Source organism: Thunnus albacares, chromosome 7, assembly GCF_914725855.1.
Source record: "Thunnus albacares chromosome 7, fThuAlb1.1, whole genome shotgun sequence".
Classification (NCBI taxonomy): Eukaryota; Metazoa; Chordata; class Actinopteri; order Scombriformes; family Scombridae; genus Thunnus; species Thunnus albacares.
In genome coordinates this window covers 6,621,346-6,640,721 of record NC_058112.1, presented here as the reverse complement: position 1 = coordinate 6,640,721, position 19,376 = coordinate 6,621,346, and the positions used below count along the sequence as shown (strand labels likewise).

The window sequence follows — 19,376 nt, the reverse complement described above, 5'->3', positions numbered from 1 at the left end:
GCAGACACATGGACAGAAGGAAATAAAAGATAATGGATATTCCTTGGGATGGGTCAAAAATATTTGTCATTGTGACAGGGAGTGTCTCCGTTTATAGGAGGATAGCAGTTTAAAGTAGGATTATTGTGAAGTCACACTCACCACAGATGTTCATCACAGCCTCTGTATTAAAATCATCTCCTTCCATCCACTCTGGAGCCCTCAACTGAGAACACACACAAAAAAAAAAACCATCCCGTTAGCAACAAGAACCAGCAGGAGCGGAGTTATTTAAACTGTGCAAAAAAACAAAACAAAACAAAAAAACCAACCAAACAAACAAAAAAAAAAAAACAGTTACAGTTGCCTGGACACATGCGGAAAACATCATGTCATCTAGGTCAAATGCGGAGGCAGAATGAACAGGAAGTGACTATTGTCTCAGTGCGATGTATGTGTAGAAATACAGTGTGTCAGTTATTACTTCCCCAAGCAGAAATAGGTCATACCATATCAGTTACATGAACGACATGAGTCTAAGTGGTAGCGATGTGTCATGTGTGCTCCAATTACTAAATTCAAGTTTTATGTAGTGTAAGCACTTTGAGTGATACTGACAACCACTCAAGAGGCAGTGAACTTACTTAAAAAAGACTTATCTACATAGTTTAATTGTTTGTTTGGTTTTTATTTATTTATTTAAGACAATTTAGTAATTGATCAAATTCAGTCCAAGGACATCCCAATCAACATTATTATTTTGTATTTGCCAATACAGTCTAATCTGATACTTGTATTTACCTACATGTACATGACACAGCTGCCCAGTGCACACTCGAGCTACAAACTGAAAATGAGATACGTTAGAACTTGATTCATTCTGGGATAACTTTTTTTTTTTTTTTTGCAGAAGATGTTCAGCATACATATTAAAATAAAGAGACATAGCAGCAGAAGATATGCAATGTTGATTAAATATGTATCTGACACAATGAAATTACAGGCTGACACATCTTATTTTTCACAAACTACTTGATCCAAATACTGATGATTTGTTTAAAACTTTTAAGTCAATGAGCTTAAATTATTGATATGTTTTAAAGTTTTGCTGGGAGACTGAAACTCCTGAAACCAGCTACAGAGAGAATTTATCACTCTGTTGGATTTGTCAGAACAACAAAAACACTTGTGACTGCACAGTAGTGTTAAAGTCTTTTTCTCACAAATGATCTTTGGCTGGATACAGACACAAGCTTGCAGAGAGCACTTTTACCCAACGGCAGCCAAGTTTAATTTTGGCCCGTCATCAAATTACTCACGACATAAACATTAGAGACGGCTGATATGACCTCATGTCGGCAATGTTTGTTCTTTTAACTGGTGAAAATGACGGTCAGCACTTGCTAAAAATAAGTTAATGGATTTTTTTGTGTGCTGATCTTTGCCAATAAGAACAAGAGAGGTGTGTAGTTTTCCAATCCTACGGTTCAGAACTCAGTCTCTTACACCAGTGCACCCAAATTGTTTTTTTACAGTCGCATATGCAGAGAAATGCTCACACTGAATATTCAGCAATAGCAGCCTGAGGTGGACAAAAGAACAGCGTAAAAAATAATATGACTTTTACTTGTAGTCATATATTATTTTTACATTGTATTAGTTACTTTTATGCGAGTTGGGAATCTGAATGCCTTGTCCACCACTCACTGAATGACATGAAAACAACATGAAACTGCATTGTAAACATAAAAACATTCTGCTTTGAATAATAATTTGTGTCCAATACGATTTCTTTAGTTTTTTTTTTCATAAGACATTTCAATTACTTTGTTAGAAATTCTTAAAATTACCTCTTCTACCTCAATGAAATATCCTGCATCTATGAATGTGCAAAAGATTTTAAAAGTTAAAAAAAAAAGTTAAAAGTGTAACTTCTGAATGGATCTGACCCACATCTCTGTTCTCCATAAGCCTGCTCACCAAAAACTTTGCTCTGCGCTCCATAAGGTTATTTAATGTTACGGCTATGATTTGGATCGTGATATAGAGATAAAATAATAATGTTAAATGAAACATGATGTAATATAATGTGATATTGTGGCTCCAAGCAGACGTTGCTTGAATAGAGGAGAAACAGCTATTTAATAAAATGTTCACACTCTTCTGTAAATGTTTATTCACATAACTTTAACTGTATTACTTTGATAAAGCCATATCAAAGTTTTGATTATTTCAAAGTTCCGTCAGATGTGGAGATCACTTAAGGTGGACTGAACTTTAACTGACCTTTAAGGTGGACCAGCTGTTCTCATTTTGTGGGGGTCTCAGTCGCTCCTAAACAGATAAATGGCTGCTGCATCAGCTATCTCACAGGGTGACGACAGGATGATCTGACTATGGACAACATTGCCCAATTCTAGTGTTTTCAGTGAAGGCTTGCTCTCATTATATGTCACTCTTACTCACTAAAGTAGGAGTAGGCGAGGCAGAACGGGTGTGTGCCAGAAAAGTAAGTCTCTACATTTTTCTGTACTCTCTGGCAGATCTCACATGAGTCACACTGATGCATAAGATCAGTGGGCAGCCTTCCTCGGTTCAAATGTAGCTCTCTGAAATATGAGTGGGAACAGCTTGCACGGAACAGAGCTGCTTCAGTTACCTGGATAGGAAACTGGAACAGGCCTCCTGGACGGGCCTGGTATCGTCTGGATCAGTCTGGTCTGCTCCGTCGTTCTGATCTGGTCTGACTTTGGTTTGATTCAGCCTGACCTAGTTTCATCCGGTTTGATGTGGTCAGTCTGCCCTGGTGTGGTCTGATCCTTAGGAAACTGGTGTAAACTGTGTACCACTAGAAAGAGATAGGAAGACTGTCAGTCAGGTGCAAAATCTTATCTTTCAAAAATCTGAAATTATGAAACACAATAAAGTGGATCAGAAAACATAAACAAACCCACACATGTACAGATTAGAAAACCTGATTAAAAGCAAAATATGGAACACACTTTAAAACAAACAAGAGAACTCCTTGTGTTCATTATTGCTGACCTGAAAAATGTCATAACAGAATCTGGGCTAATTGGATAATTGGATTGGATAACTTTTGTCTCCCCCTTCAGGTAGAGAGAGTAATTACAAAAACACATCCTTCAACACATGCTTACGTAGCCTGTTCCGTCGCTACTGTTGTGCCTGTAAAATGGCAAATTAATTGTTTAACTGCAGGCCAAAGAGGTGAAGGTCATAAAATGTTTTATTAATGAGAAGTGGAGAAAAACCAACAATGGAGAGTCCTGTGATTGGTTAGTTTACGAGGAGACAAGCCAGACAATGTTATGTTTGGTATATCGTCAACACGCTTGCCAATTAGATGCCAATAAGAGAACTAATAGTTTTCATTACTCAGACTAAAAACCTAAAATTGAAAGCCATAATAGACCACAAATTGTCCAAATGCCACATCCAGACAGTACAGGGAAAATCAGTCCTGGGTAATGCGGCTGCCATGAAGGCACTAACCATCCTGAAGACGGCCTAGTTGGAGAAAATGAGCATATAGTTTAGGAATGCCAATGCAATTGCGAAAAAAGGCAGGCCATTTCAAGATTACGAATGGCAAAGCAAGTAAGTTGTCACTCTTTTAGTCTAGAGAGTCCAGAAAGGACCTGGGACAGCTGTGGTTCCAACCCAGGACCTTCTTACTGTGAGGCAACAGTGCCAATCACTGAGCCATCATATAACATGATGAGGGAGGACTGCGAAGAAGAGGAGTGGCAGGCCAAGTCGGTGGCGTATGTGACCGATGGTGCTGCGGTGATGACAGGGGCATGTAAAGGTGTAGTGAGCAGGCTGAAAGGAAGTAACATGCATGTCCTTGGCGTTCACTGTATGGCCCACCGTCTGGAACTGGCTTTCAAGGATGCCGTCAAGAGGTGCTCTATGGCAAAACAGCTTGAAGATATGCTGTCGGGGCTGCATACATTCTATTGTAAAAGCGCTCACAATGGGGCAAACCTCAAGTACAGCTTCAAGATGATGGAGCAGAAGCCCCTTGTACCAACTAGGGCTGGAGGCACCAGCTGGGTTTCTCACCTCAGGGACATTGATCATTTTCTGAGAGGCTACCAGGGACTTACCCAGCACCTAGAACAGTAGGCTAATTAATTGATTGAATATTAAAAGGTTAAGTCAGTTGACTGTAATGAATTATTTACAGTGTAATATAATGAATTGAACTAATTTATTTTTCAAAGTGGCCATTGACCTAAACAATTTTCTTGTTTGACGGATTTGGTATAAAGATTCAGTCACCAGATGAGTGCTGAAGGGATGCATCCAGTGCAGAGGACAAAGCACATCACTACTTCCAAACCTGGCGGCATCCAGCAGTTTTCATGTTCTGCAACTTCTTGCATGACTGCCTGACCCACCTCAGCAGCCTCTAAGACTCTTCAAACCTAATTTGTCATAGTGACTTAAGTACATATCCACCTGAGAGCCAGCCAGACAGTGCTCACAAAATACAAAACCAGGTGAGTGAGAACTGACAAGTTGTGAATGGTTGCTTAGCTGAATATTTTGAACAAACTTACTAATGTACCACAGAACTGGCCCCAAGCTGAAAGCCTGTATGGACCAGTACGAGAACATCCTGAACCATGTTATGAATTGCCAAGTTCAAGCTGCTTGACCAACTCTGCCAGAGTCTGCAAAGTCGATTCACCGACATGAGCACAGGGAATTGGTGAATTGGAAGTGGAGGAATGAACCAGACACTTCCAGCGCATCCTGGCATCCTCAGGGGTCTCTACTTAACTCATCGCAGACCAGTGGACCATCCTCAAGACCAGATTGTACGAGAAGGGAAAGAATCTCCACACGAAGACCTGGCTGGATATCAACAGGTTTTTGAGACCCCAGGTCCCTGACATCCTCAGCATGGTCGACCTCATTCTCACCCTACCAGCCTCTACAACAGACTAAGAAGCTTCAATCAAATGAGGTTAGTGAAGAGTGACTGGAGGTCCTATCTTACATCAAGAAGCCTGTGTGACCTGCTGACCATCCAATTTTCCACTCCCTCTATAGAGGATATTCACCACATCCCTACCGTCCAGCTCTGGCATCAGGCTGGCATCCAGCCTAGAAGGCCAGAATTTATGGAGGGGAAGAGGAATGCTCAGGAACGCGCAACTGAAACTTCATAATCTGATTCTGCCAAGCGGGAATGACATTAATCTGAGACTGGGGATGAGGATGGGGGTAGGAATGTTTTTGTTTTTTGTTTTAATCTGCCTAACTCATTAAATGTAACTCCCCTCAGTTCATCAGTTTAGTGGTGTGTGTGTGTGTGTGTGTGTCTGTGTGTGTTATTTATGTGGGTATGAGAGAGAATGAAATAAAATAGTATGAAATAAAATATCCTATTGCTTGAATATTGTAGATCTTGTTTTATTATTTTTCACATGCAGTTACAAACTGCCGGTGACAAGAAAACAAGAAAGTGGCTGCAAAAAAAATTGAGTGATTGGTAGATTTTGGAATCTACCAGCCACAGTAGCAGGAGGACAATAAGGTTAATTTCCAACTCTGCTGTATCCCCACAATTGAGTGTAGTTAGCTAAATATGCTCCTTGACTTTGCAAGTAACGCTCTGTTACCACCGTAACAGAGCCACTGTTACCACTGCAGATAGAAAGCTAGTTTGCCAGACACGCTAACAATTGCATCTTACATTAGAGCAGAGAGCACCCTGTTTAATCTGTTCCTTACACTTTAGCTCTTGCATTTTTGGTTTTAGAAAGGCTGGGAAAAAAACCTGCTCTCATGGATGCTAACAGGCTTAGCCAAGGTAGCCTGGTTACCCTGGTTACCCTGTAGTGTTGCTGCCTTCAGAATGACAAACAAGAGACCCATAACATTGACCTAGTGCAACACTATTATTAAAATGTTCTGTTATCTCCATAGTGAAACGATACCACGTCACCCCGTCCCCCCCTTTCCCTCTCTGTGACGGTCGGCTTTGAGTGAAGCCGTTCAAAACAAGGATTAAAACATTTCTGATGTGGTCAGACAGCACGTGAACCACTTCTGAGAGAGAAAAATGTAGTGAAAGTATTGCAGTAAAAGTAGTGCTTTGGTCCCTCTGACTGATATATTATTATATATGACATCATTAGATGATTAATACTGAAGCATCAGTGTGTAAACAGCATGTTACTGTTGTAGCTGCAGGATGTGGAGCTAGTTTGAACTACTTTATATACAGACAATAAATCAGGATTAAACAGCTGTCAGCAGGTATCCATTAAGGTTGTTTTCCTTTTCCACTGCAGCAAAACTGTTTCAGTAATAGTTTTGATCGGTGAGCCATTGTTGCATATTACCACACTGTGAATTTTGTGTACCGTTACATCCCTAATATAATGTTAAGCCATTGTTATGGGGTACATGCATCAGATGTCTAGTTTGACAAACGAGAAGCTACCTTATCAAAAATCACTTGAACGCACAAGCAGACAATCTCACATTCTCAATAATGTGGGCTTGGACAACCTTTAGTAAGAAAATGATGAGACAATAAAAGTCAATCTGACACCGTGACTGATTCCTGTAAGAGATCAGAAAAAGATACTTTGAGCCACCTACATTTTTAATCTGCAGTGGAAAAAAAAAAAAAAAAGCTCAAGAAGCACTGTTGAAGTAGCAGGCAGCAGAGTACTGGGTCAGGAGAGGCTCGGTGAGCTCTTTTACTGGGACAAAGCTCTGGGCTAGAAGGGGAAAACCACTATGTCATGATTGAACACTGAAAGGAACTGGTGCTGGAGTGGAAACTGGGTCAGTCAGTCTCTATGGTCTCAAACCAGCCAGCCTCAATTTCCATCCACCACCTACTTGTTCTTCGTCAGTGAGTCAGCAAGCCATTCAGCTTAATTTCCTTGTTCTACACTCTACACCCACTCAGACAGTCAGAAAGCAGCCAGCAAGCCTGTTCATAAACCACGGAAACATCCTGGCATCAAGTCAGCCGTCCAATCTCCCAAATCGCAAACTGTTCGACCCTAAGGATGTAAATTGTTAGGAGTTTTGTTGATACCGAGGCTCTTAGTGTTACTATTCTAACATTTTGTGAACAAGGGAGATGTATTTGTTATCAGTTAAGGGTTACTTAATTTTTACTTTGGCAGAAATAATAACAAAACATAGCCACAAGTAGTGGTGAGAAAACATTTTCAATGTAGCATCTCTGAAAATGGTTATTTCATCAAACACAACCAACTTCATCAGACAAAGATATGACCCCAGACCATGAAAACATCACTGCTGTATAATTATTAATGGATACATTGGAAATTAATTCAATTTGGCTGCAAAGGGAGTTTAGAAGGCTGTGCAGCAGAGTCATTAACCAAATTTGGTAGTGAGTCCACAAATTTAGTCATGCTAGTTTGACCCTGTATAACTTCCTTGCTTACAATAGCTGCCAAGTTGTGGTGTGGCTTTAATATTGAAGCAACAGCTACTGAAAGCCACAAGTGCGTGATGAGTACAAAATAATGAAGTTTTTGTATTACACCAGCCTCTATGTACTTTGCTGTTTGAACAACGTTTATTTTCAAATGTCTTAAAATGACTCAAACGTACAAACTAATGATTCCTCAACTCATTATACGATGTTGGTCTGATGCAATTTTTGCTCACGTTTTGCTGAGTGGCCTTTGTCAGGCTCAGCCGCGTTGCAGCTGCTGTATTAATAACTGCAATGTGAAAGCTGTTGCTCATAGTGATAAACCCACAGAAAACTATACTATCACATGAGTCTGCAGTTCCCCTCAGCTCTGCAGAGTATTTTAGTATCTTACAGTTGATTGTTTTGGTTTTACAACCTTAAATTAGTTAGTTAGATTCAGTCTCGGCGCTCTCATCACCCTGGTTTCCAGCAGCAGGAGGCAGCTGTTTTTAATAAAAATGTTCTGATGAATCCACTGTACATGACCTGCCCAGTAGCAAACAACTAGACTTGCATTTGTCAGGTTGTCAAAGCTAAAGTGGCACTTGGGTGCCCTCTATAAAACACTGACAGGAAACAATCCTAATACCTGCAGACAGCTGGCTAGCTAGCGTTAGCTCCCCAGCAGCTAGAGACAGGCTAAAAAAAGCAAAATCCACACACTGTTCTGCAGACTCCGTTACTTTATTTCTAGCAACTATCTCATGAACAAACACACAAAAAAAAAAAAAGAGTGTGCACATTCTTTAGTGAGCCACCTGGAGTCAAGACAGTAACGTAAATCTATCATCTATGTTACTTTTTGACTTACAATAACCTTTTTGTGCACTTTATAACTCTACTTACAGTGTGCCAAAAATATTTCAGTACATAACCCAGTCCTACTATGAAATTAATGAGGCTCTCCTTTAGTACAATCTGTGATACATTGTCACATGACCCGGAGCACCTGCCACATTCACACCTGTTTAGAGCCGTCCACCTGTGACTTGATCAACCAGTATACATTTCAGTGCCAAGAATGTGAACAAACACTGAGATTAACACTGAAAACAGCTGATACAAGATTACTTTAGAAGGCAAGAAAAAGATAAGGAACCACAATTGCACATATTTACGTTACAACAACAGCCATTCACAGTTCATATCAGCTGATGCCTAATCCATTTGCTCCACAATTACAGTGTAAGTAAATTCTCCAACAGTGTTCCTTATAACAAGGTAATTGTAAAATCCATTTTAAATGTGTAATGAAACTGCAGCTTCTGTATGCAGGGTTGGGAATCACAGGGCAACAGGGTGAAAATACAGTCAGCTTATTTTGCCCAGAGCACCAGTATGACAGTACGAGCAATTCTACAATATATTGCAAGATAGATATCAGGATGAGTCAAACATGACTAAGTAACTTTAAGTACCATACGGGTGTTTTAAACTCTCTGATTAGACCTCTGCCCTGTTGAACATGATTGCACCTGTTACCGGATTTGTGGTCACCAGGATCCCGTTTAAAGAATTTACAGCTGGAGGTGTTGTTGCTGTCTGGATGTGTCATGGCTGTGTAGGGCCTTGACAAGTGAAGATAACATTTTATTTCAAAAAGCAAAAGAGTTTTATAGCTGAGATCCAACAGTGTATATATCCATGTTGTCTTTATGCAAACAGAACAATACGATCATTAGCTGCTGTTAAAGGACACACTGCGGTTTTCAACAGACATCATATGGAACTGCATGAAAAAATACATTTAAGAATAATCAAGTCCATTGTCTACTTTTTTAAAAAACACATTTGTTTTCCAGTGTGTTTAAAAAAAAAAAGATATGAACTGTAACTAATACACAGCTCACATGTTGCCAGATCAGCCTGTTCCCCAAAACACAGAGGTCTAGTCCAGTTATGAAGGGAGACTGCTCTCACAATGTTTCCGCTGCATCTCCCTCCAAACTCCAGCAGCTATTACGAGCCTGCTTCAGTCCTGTGTGATCCTCGAGGAAAACACGGTCTGTTCATGTCAGAGTCATTACTGATAAAAAAAATTTAGAAAAACAGACTTGTGTATGATAATCCTATAGTTCAGTTTGACCATGAAAAAAAACATTAGAGCAGGTAGCACAACATGAACAGCTGTAGGAAGGACTACCATCACTCAGAAGTCAAACGGCTGTAAATCACTGCTGCATTTTCAACTTTTTTTTTTACCTTGTGTGCTGCGACAAGAAAAGGAAAAAACCACCACCTGAACACTAGGGATGTACATAGATTATAGAGTTTCTCCTAATGGTTTTCCCCAAGTGACACATCTCTGTATTAATGGGGTCTCAGGATGCATTTGATCTGCCAAAACAAGGCATGTGGCCAGTAACGGTAGCTTTAGATGCCTCTGATCAAGTATAAAATTAGCCACAATGCCAATATCCTGACTTGTTTGACTTGGCAGGGCTCTTCGGTTACGAGTATTCATTGCTGACAATGCTGTTCACCTCTCCTGGAGGTCAATTTGAAACCGCTTTCCTGAATGAAGCTTTGGATACAGGCCAAATATCACAACAGTGCTCTATAAGTGAAGCAGTTTGATTATCTTTAAAAAGAGTGAAAATAAATTACCAAGTCAACTGATGACAACCTTTTTTTTTTTAACTAGGAATATTTGATAACTGCTTATCAGGAGTTCAGCAATTAAACTATATTAAAAAAAACAAGCGGGCACAAAATGATTTGCCCGTCCTTGCAAAACTGCAAAATTTCCTTACAGCTTGGATAACTGTGCATAGCAACCGTGATCAGAGCCTGTGAAGCTGGCACAATGTCAGTGCTTTTCCATATGCCAGGAATGGCACTGAAGAAGGTGTTGTTTTCCTTGATGATGTGTTGGAAATTTGAGTTAATCCAAACTGAAGTAAGCACCTATCGGCTCTAGCTCTTCATCCTAGAAGCTCCTTGCTTTTGTGCTTTCTTGCAGTCCCTCACAAGACTGGTCTACCACCTACAGAGAATCCCTTTTAAAAGGTCCGACTCATCCATAACACACTACCACACGAGTTTTCACTTATTTTGCTTGATTTGACATCAGGAAGATCATAACTTTATCATTCTGAAGGAAAGACCAATGGTGACTTGAAATTTACTCGCCGTTTATTTCAATATTTCAACATGAATTTTGTATTTTTTTAGCTTTTACTGATTAATTGATCATTAACATAACTGACAGCAAATCAAGGAATATCTGAACATGTGAATCCCTAGTAGCAGCCCCTGATCTGAGCAGTACTGACAAAGCATACTGAATAAATACCGTTAGTGTTTAGAAAATTGCAAGACATATGAAAACAGTAAGAAACAGCCATTAGTAGTAACAGGTAGATTACAGTAGCCTTAGGAAAAGCATTGATTTCTTTTCACTGAACTAAGAAAAGGTCTAAGAGGTTCTGAAGATTGTATCTCGTATCTGTATTGCAGCCATTATGGGAACAGAAAAAGATAATATTTATGTTACTTCACATAATGATAACCACAGTAGCCCCACTCTAGGCAGCACAACATCAAATTGTAGCCATATGTTACCAGAACTCTTATACAGCAGAGAAGAATACCACCTACTGCTCCTGACTAAAATGCACGCACTAAGTTCCCATATTGTGAAAAATCATATTAGTTTATATTATAAATCATGGTATAGAGGTTGCTAAAAATAACTGAATTAAGGCATAAGTCAACCTAATTTTTCTCTTTTCCCCCATCTCACTGACGTCTCCACCTTTTTTCCGAGGACACTTGGTTTTCTTACAGAGATGACTTGTTTGTTGTCTAATCTGTCTGATCTAAATGGTGGTTAACCAAAGCTAAACAAATAATCCTTACAATTGTTACAGTTCTGCTGAATCATCACAACAACCTGCTGATATCACAATGCCTTCATGGTAATAAATCCATACTGATAAGCACTACTGCGGGTTGCTACCTGTCTGTGAACAAGAATAACAACATTTGTCGGTCCAAGTCTGAAGTTCACAATGGATGTTTTTCTTGTCATGAAAAGGTTAATACTTAAACCACTGATAACACTTCTTCCAGGCATACTTAATGAGAAAGATTTCTACAGAGATTAGAAAAACATTCATTTCAATGTGCATGGCAACTAGAATCATCCAAAAGAAACAGGAAAATAAATGCATGGTGAAGACTGTAATCAATAACTGCCAGAATTGATCACATCAAGGATTTTCAATTAGATGCACACCACACCAGGAACCCCCGTTGGATAAGATGCCATTAAAAATCCAATCATCCAGGGTTCATGCTGGTGAGTATGACTCAGAAGATTGAATAACAGTGATAAACAGCTATTCCTCATCTTACTGGAGACCGCCAAGAAAGCTCCTCGTGGTCCCGTTGTTCCTTGAACCCAACGATTGGGATCCCCCCCGCTCCAAATCATACACCAAACAGCACCTGATTGCTCCTGGCGCACAATGTAACCAAGTCCCAGTGCCCACAATCATGATCATCCTTTGGCAGCCACTGCGGAGACTGCAGAAACCGAGCGGTCGCCACATTTCCACTGCCAATGCCAACACTGTCACGATATTTCATAACCAAACATGACCCTACTGTTTCGAAACAGCTATGGTCTCCGTCCGGGCTGCACACCACACGTCACTGTGTCATTATTTGAAGAGATATACGGATGGGGTCTTTGAAGTTATCGCGGCAGGATGCATGCTGTCGAAGAACCCGTGTGCCAGATGCCAACCAAGGCCTGTTTACATAGCTAGCGTGTTAGCATTGTTCACTTCGTCATGTTTACGTTAACATTTAACAACCCTGCGCACCGGTACTTACCTACGTGCGAGCTTCCTCTGAGTCGCGGTTATTACTGACACAAACAGTTAAAGCTAACCCGACGGGCTGTGGGCGGTTTCCCCACCTTTTATCCATAACACAGCATTTATCCCGTTGACTAATATTAGCATACAGCTGCTAGCTGAGGGACGCTAACTGTCAAGACTTGGCCAGCGAGCTAACGTCCCTCCTCCTGCTGTAGAAACCCACACTGACATGACCACAGCGCCGGGAAAACATCGACGATTTCCATCATGGATTAAACCCCCGCAAAGTCACCGAGGCACCATATCGAAAACCCGTAGGCTTGTTATTATTTTATACTTACAGCTGGTCCAATCAGATCGGTCTATCCATTGAACGCCGCTGGGTTATATGTAATAGCAACCCACAGAACTGTGACATAAACGATTTTTCAATCGGTGACCCAGTTTCTCTTCACCGTCATGCCTGTCGGACCACTAACCTAGTTTTTCAGCCAATGGCGTTTGTGCTACCACCGTAGGTCCCCCTCTGACCAATCAGACACGAGTTCAGGCAGTAAAAATATGACGGGCGTGCTATTCAACCAATAGCAGCCCAGGTAGAACGGAATGCAGAGAGTGTGTGTGCGTGTGTGTGCGTGTGTGTGTGTGTGTGTGCGTGTGTGTGTGTGTGTGTGTGTGTGTGTGTGTGTGTGTGTGACTTAAGTCACTTTCAGAGATAGATACCAGACTTAAAACCAGTTGATTGGGGACGGCTAATGCCAATAGGTAAAACGCAGACTTTTGGGGTCAGTGGTTAAGGTTAAGGTTAGGCAAGTAGTGGTTATGATTAGGTTAGGGTAAGTCCCCAGGAAATGCATGTATGTAAATACTCCAAAAGTGAACCTGTGTGTGTGTGTGTGTGTGTGTGTGTGTGTGTGTGTGTGTGTGTGTGTGTGTGTGTGTGTGTGTATCATCCAGTAGGTAGTCTTACAACACGAGCTGACCATGTGCTTTAATTACCTTGCACTGTATTTGATACTTAAAATGGATCTATGTTGACCCCTGGTTTCTTCACTTATTTGTACTGAATGTGGACAATAAAATATGAGATACATAAAAAAATCTGAATTTTAGTGTTTTTTAAGTTTAAGCTTTCAAGGAAAAAAAGCAGTTATCGCATTTCTCCATTTTTAGTTGGATTTGTCCTTTGATTTGTCACCTGTCTGAATATAAAGCAGGTGAAGTTGAATATCCATTTTTAAAATAAATTTTTGGGATTCCATTGTTTTGTTAATAATAACGAAACATATCTCTCATCCTAATCAATGTTTCATCCAATGACTTATATTGGTGATAGGTGTCATATTTTAGGTATGAGTAATAATAATAATCGATTAAATAATACATTTAATTTGTACTGCACTTTTCATTCATAGTGAAACTCAAAGTGCAGTAAGTAAAGTATTAATAACATAGAACACACAACATAAAGAAAACAGTAGCAATAAGAGTTAAGATGAAAAAGCCTTCCTGAATAGAAAGGTTTTTAAGCCTTTTTAAAAGAGACTATGGTCTGTGCTGCCCTCAGATGGTTAGGAAGTAGTAGGAGTGGAAGAGACACTATGCAGCCATTTATTCTCGTGTTTACCCACTAGGGGGCCCCAGGGCAAAAGATTTGCTGCTGTCCTCTATTGACCCTTGTTTTGGTAAATTGTTTAAACTCTATTTTATTGTAAATTCTGACACAGCACACCCGTACAACATAAGTATAAAGGATTCAACTCATCATCATTTGAGTTGATATTGTGGTTTAGAGCTGTGGTTCCTGACCGAGGGGTGGGAACCTCCCAAGGGGTTCACTAAATAGATTTGAGGGGTTGAAACATTATTATCAAAATGACTGGCTCTGGCAAATGACTTATGAAAAACATTGACATTGACATAAAATATTTTTGATTTAAGACATTCTAATTTTTACATTTTAACTTGTTATTTATTTGATCTCTTTCTCCAAAACAAAGAGGGAACAAAAATTCCTCTTTGGTTTAGTCTCGTTGTAAGCCATCATAGATAAAACCAGTGAAAAAGGATCACAAGTTGACATTGCTTTATTTTAAGGGGTCACAAGCCAAAAATATTGTGAGTCCAAACAAATGAGCAACTAATCAAATAACTGCAGACCAGCTGACATATAATAAATATGGGACCCTGGGGAGTTGCTGTCAAAGTTTGGTGATTTTTCAGCCCTTTGTCCAGAGAAAGCAGGGGGAAAAAATCAAATAAAACTTTAGGAAAGGTGGGAGATGTAAGAAAACATTTTCCTAGTCTTATATGCATTCCTGTTAAGTTTAACTGGGTCAGGAATTTGCTTGCCTTGCATAGCTGCACTACACAGAACATTTACACTGATAAGGGTTAGAATAACCAACCTAACACATTCAGGTGCAGTACCATAACCTTTTATTATTCCAGTATGCAGGAGTAGTAATAATAATTCTAAACATTTGTTTTTTCTTACTTTTCATATACGGGACATGAAGATCGGATACCAAAAGACTTTTTGACAGCTCCCTAGAGCCCCATTGAAAACATTTCAAGGAAGGCTCTGACCTAATGTACAATTCTCAGTTTCTTTGTAAGACAATAATAAGCAGAAATTTACTGAACATTCATAGAAATACTTTCCATGCTTTTCTTTCCCAAACAATGGCTGTCCCATCTATCCTCCCAGTCCATATCATTTTGACTTTGTAGAACTGACATTAAACTGGAATGAAGCTGACTGTCAGGTTTAGTTTGCAGTCAGTTAAATTCAGAGTAAGATACCAGTGTGAAATATACACAGTTCATACACTATTTAATACAAGGCTGTATTCTACTAGATGTGTCTGCACTGACTGGCTGCCTGATACTGACTGTAAATAACCAACAAGTAAAATGATTTTACCAATGTTCTCTGCTCACCTGTTGCATTTACTGTAATTCTTGTGGACCAATGTACAACTGTATGTAATATCATGTATATTGTATATTTTTACTCATAATCAGACATTTTAACAAACAACAAACAATTTTATTTGGGCTGGGTTTGTTTATTTATATTCAGTGCTTGTGTTTTCCCCTGTTTTCTTGTTGTCTTTGTGATTGTAAGTGAGTTTCAAAGATGAATTGGGATTTTTGGGTATTTTGTCTTCATTGAACTTTTCACAGTAGGGAGTGACAGAGAATCGTTTTGCCAGTAATTGTTCCATGCACCATTGGATTTCCAGATAATGAAACAATGTAGAAGTGTTGTACTGCTGTTTGCAGAAATTATGGAGTGCTATTTATAATATGTAACACTATTTTAAGGACCATTATCTCACTGATGCTTTTGTTTGTCTGTCAAATGTAGTTTGACAAAATTGTCCCTGTTCCGGTTTTGGACTGAATCCTAATCACCTAATCATTTTGATGTCATACCAGATTATTCCTTCTTGTTTCACCAGATTTTTAAAGTGCAAATAGGAAAATAAATTTTATAACATGAAAATTAAAAGAGCAATAGAAACATTTAACAGGTTGTTGATGCTGATTTTTCAGAGCCCGCTTACATTACACTTACATCATAATCTGTGGTGATATTATTGTAATATTTTAATCCATTGTATTCCTTTGGGTCAGTGCATTTTTCCAACTCATCACCACTCTTCTATAAAATCTTTTCATAATATCCAGCTTCTTAAAAACAATGGCAGACATAAAAATCCAATTTGTCATTGATGCAAAATTACAAAAAAAAAAAAAAAAATGTTACAATCAAGCCTTTAAGATCACGGGATCAAAGTGTTGTAATAATTCAGGCTGCAGCAACAAAAGTCTTCTATTATGTAAGCTTCCACAACACAGAAGATGATGTATTGAGCTATCAACAGGAGAAACCAGCTGATCTGTAAGTGTATGCGAGTCTGTTCTGACTCCATACTTTCTGTCTTGTGCCCTTAAGCACATCTCATATCACAATTGTTATGCAAGAGCAGCTGACCCTCATTTGGCTAATGAAACATTTCTATAGATCTCTTATTGAATGATCAATTGTTACAATTGTTTCAACCTGAAACAATTTGTCTGCTGCACAGAAGAACACTGCCCTCCACCGTAAATCAAAACTCCTCTTTTGACTTATTTTTTTCACTTAAAATACATTTATCATAAATACACAGGTTGAGTGTTTGGTAAAGGTCAAGATAAACTTATTAGAACCACAGTGCTTTGTTCACCACGTGACAGTTAAAAAATAAGGGCAATGATTACAACACATAAAATACAAAAGTTAAACTGGTCACACTTACTAATTACACACACAGACAGTTGTTTCTTTGTAGCAACTAATCCTAATTTTTCTCACACATACTTTTTTACATGAGTGGCCGGACATATTCATTGTTGTTGTTGTTGTTGTTGTTACATCAGAAACGAATGTTGAATATTGCAAACATATGTTCTGTCACTAGATGGCAGTGTTGAGTCTCATTAAAATAAGACAGTTTGATTTCCCATGTTGTTTGGTTATTATAGGTTGTTAAATCTGTATATATGCTGCATTCTTGCTTGTGCTGGTTTGTAAGTTTTTTAAAGCATCAAGTTATCCAACCAAAAACACATCTTTAGATTGGTTGTCTACTTTGAAACGATATCATCCTCCAATAGAGACTCATAGTGTCCGTGGCATTATTTATAATGTATAAAATAACATATTAACATTCCTACAATATTTCTGAGAAGATACAGGCATACTGTAGCTATACATAACTGTATTCTGTGTCATTTGTTTTCCTGACGTTTTTCCTGCTGGCGCAGTAAAAATATGTGAGATTATAGCTTAAACAGGCAACCTGCAGAACTTTTTGGTAGACTATGAAGCTAGTCTCTAAAATCGCATGAACCAGCACATTACTCCAATTGCAATTAACTTCAATTTCAATTGTGATGCCTTCCTGTACAGTCGGATATAATTGACTTAAGGCTGTGGAACGTTAAAATTGCGACAAATGAGTGTAAATGTGTATGAGAAAATTGTCTATAAGGCCACTGTTGTCAACGTTTGATGGATATCTGGATTAAATGCCCCGAAATGTCCTGAAATGTCCAGAAACGGCTCTGTGTCTAAGGCCGACAGATAGTGCTGGCGCTCTGATGTGAGGGTAATATTATTGGCACGAAGTCTGCCAGTAGGATGGTTCATTTTGATCTCAAATGCAACATGCTGCAATTGATTCAGTACTTGATAAAAAAAAACCCCTGATATTTCAAAGTAATATTACAAATCACATTAGACGACGGGCGCCACTGGATAAACGAGCGGCGAAAAATAAGTTTAAAAGTTACGAGGAGCTCGTGAACGCCTCGTGCCTATCACATGGCAGGTGATAGTTGGGGGAGAGCTCGCGCTACAGTACAGCGCAGAGTGCGGGAGAGAGACGGCTCTGCGCTTTCAGAGCACCTTACGTGTGTGAGTGTGTTTTATGTGTGTGTGAGGGGCGTGTGTGTGTATGTTTGTGTACTCACTTTATATCCAAGTGTCTCCCGCAAACAAACTTAAAGGGATTTAGTTCGAGAAACCCTCAGAAGAGACGCATATCGTAAGTAAAATGAAGCTAATTACTGTAGTAGTCCGCTTCTGTAATACTCTTTGTAATACTCTCTTGCTTTAAGGAAATGTTCTTTAGTTCCCATTGGAATTTTATATACGTAATGTTTTTTATCCTGTTTGAGCTACAACAGCAAAAAAATATAAGTTTACTATAAACTTAGTGTTAGTGCAACAGACAGTAAGTTACGCAAGTCCCCACAGCCTGATTTAAGTGACTGTCAGGAGTTGTTTGGCTGTCCAACTCGAATAATTGTTCGGGTTGAATATCAAGGACCTGTTTACGCTTCTTATTTTCTGTGTTTTTTAGTAACAATAACAGTGAGAATATGGTCCATGGGCTATTGTCCCTAAGGAAAAATAATTATACACTTTTAATATTTATATTTGGACTAAAAAATGTGGCTTTGGTGCCCAATAGTGAGTTTACAGTAACTTTAGCATACCTTTCATCCTCTTTATGTTATTTTCATATCATATTTATATTTATTCTACTAATATACTAGTGCTAATACTAGAAATATTCCTATGATAATGCTATGGGGATATACTGGAGCACTCTATAGTGAGTTTATTCATCTCCTTGGTCACCCTACTACTCAAAGTATTTTTATAGTGATCATTGTATAAATATAGCATTCCTATAACAGTCAACAGTCATGAAGCCATATCAACACACACACACACACACACACACACACACACACACACACACACACACACACACACGACACCACATTTGGTTTGTGTACAGGCAACATGCTCCGGGAGAGAAAACATGGTAGGCCTACTTTTATTGTGACACTGGTGCTTCTCCGCTTGCTCTGTCATGCTCTGTCAGCTTGGAGCTATTAAATGATGTTTAGTTGCACTGACACATGCTGTGTAATTGCGGATCATCAATTTCTGACAGCGTGAGTAAGGGGAGGGGGGGGGAGGGGGCTGAGTTACTAATGGAAGAATATCAAGGCTGATGTGTGGCTCCCCTCTGCTGAAGCATCTGCTGCATCTAACACTGGAGATTGCATACACACACACCCACCTACCACACACACACACACACACACACACACACACACACACACACACACACACACACACACACACACACAGAGGCATGCATGCGCACATGCACAGACATCACAGAGAGGCGACTTGAGAGAGCTGAAGGAGCCTCCTGCTACTGAATACAGCAGGCCGGTGCCTCCTTTCTATTGCAAATCTCATTTAAAAGGGAGAGTTGAAAGGCATCATTGCCGCTGACATCAGTGAATTGATTAAGGCTGCTTTGGTTGGCACTTGGGTGGCATTAGCACTAAGAACAACAGACAAAATAAAAACGGGAGTTGAGGTGAAGTGGCGATAGATAAAAGCCCTAAAGTTATAACAAATTTATCGGTGTGGCACTTATAAAACGGTTTGTTTTGACAGTGGTATCAAGCTACTCGTGAAG

The 19,376-nt window shown here is 39.4% G+C and overlaps 2 protein-coding genes across 3 annotated transcripts in view; one reads left to right on the top strand and one right to left on the bottom strand.

The window, feature by feature from the left end:
• The window catches only part of arntl1a (aryl hydrocarbon receptor nuclear translocator-like 1a), a 40,101-nt gene extending 27,291 nt beyond the window's left edge, over positions 1–12,810 (bottom strand). The window contains exons 1-3 of the mRNA XM_044355426.1: positions 12,657–12,810; positions 2,639–2,827; positions 142–205 (exon numbers count right to left, since the gene is read on the bottom strand). Of these exons, the coding sequence (XP_044211361.1) occupies positions 142–187 (46 nt within the window). The 5' untranslated portion in view covers positions 188–205; positions 2,639–2,827; positions 12,657–12,810. The remainder of the gene's footprint in view (positions 1–141; positions 206–2,638; positions 2,828–12,656) is intronic.
• Positions 12,811–17,710: 4,900 nt separating this feature from the next.
• The window catches only part of ppfibp2b (PPFIA binding protein 2b), an 86,220-nt gene continuing 84,554 nt past the window's right edge, over positions 17,711–19,376 (top strand). The window contains exon 1 of one of the 2 annotated variants that reach the window (XM_044355424.1): positions 17,711–17,915. The gene's annotated coding sequence lies outside the window, so the exon portion shown is untranslated. The remainder of the gene's footprint in view (positions 17,916–19,376) is intronic. The other variant, XM_044355425.1, reaches the window with a different exon arrangement.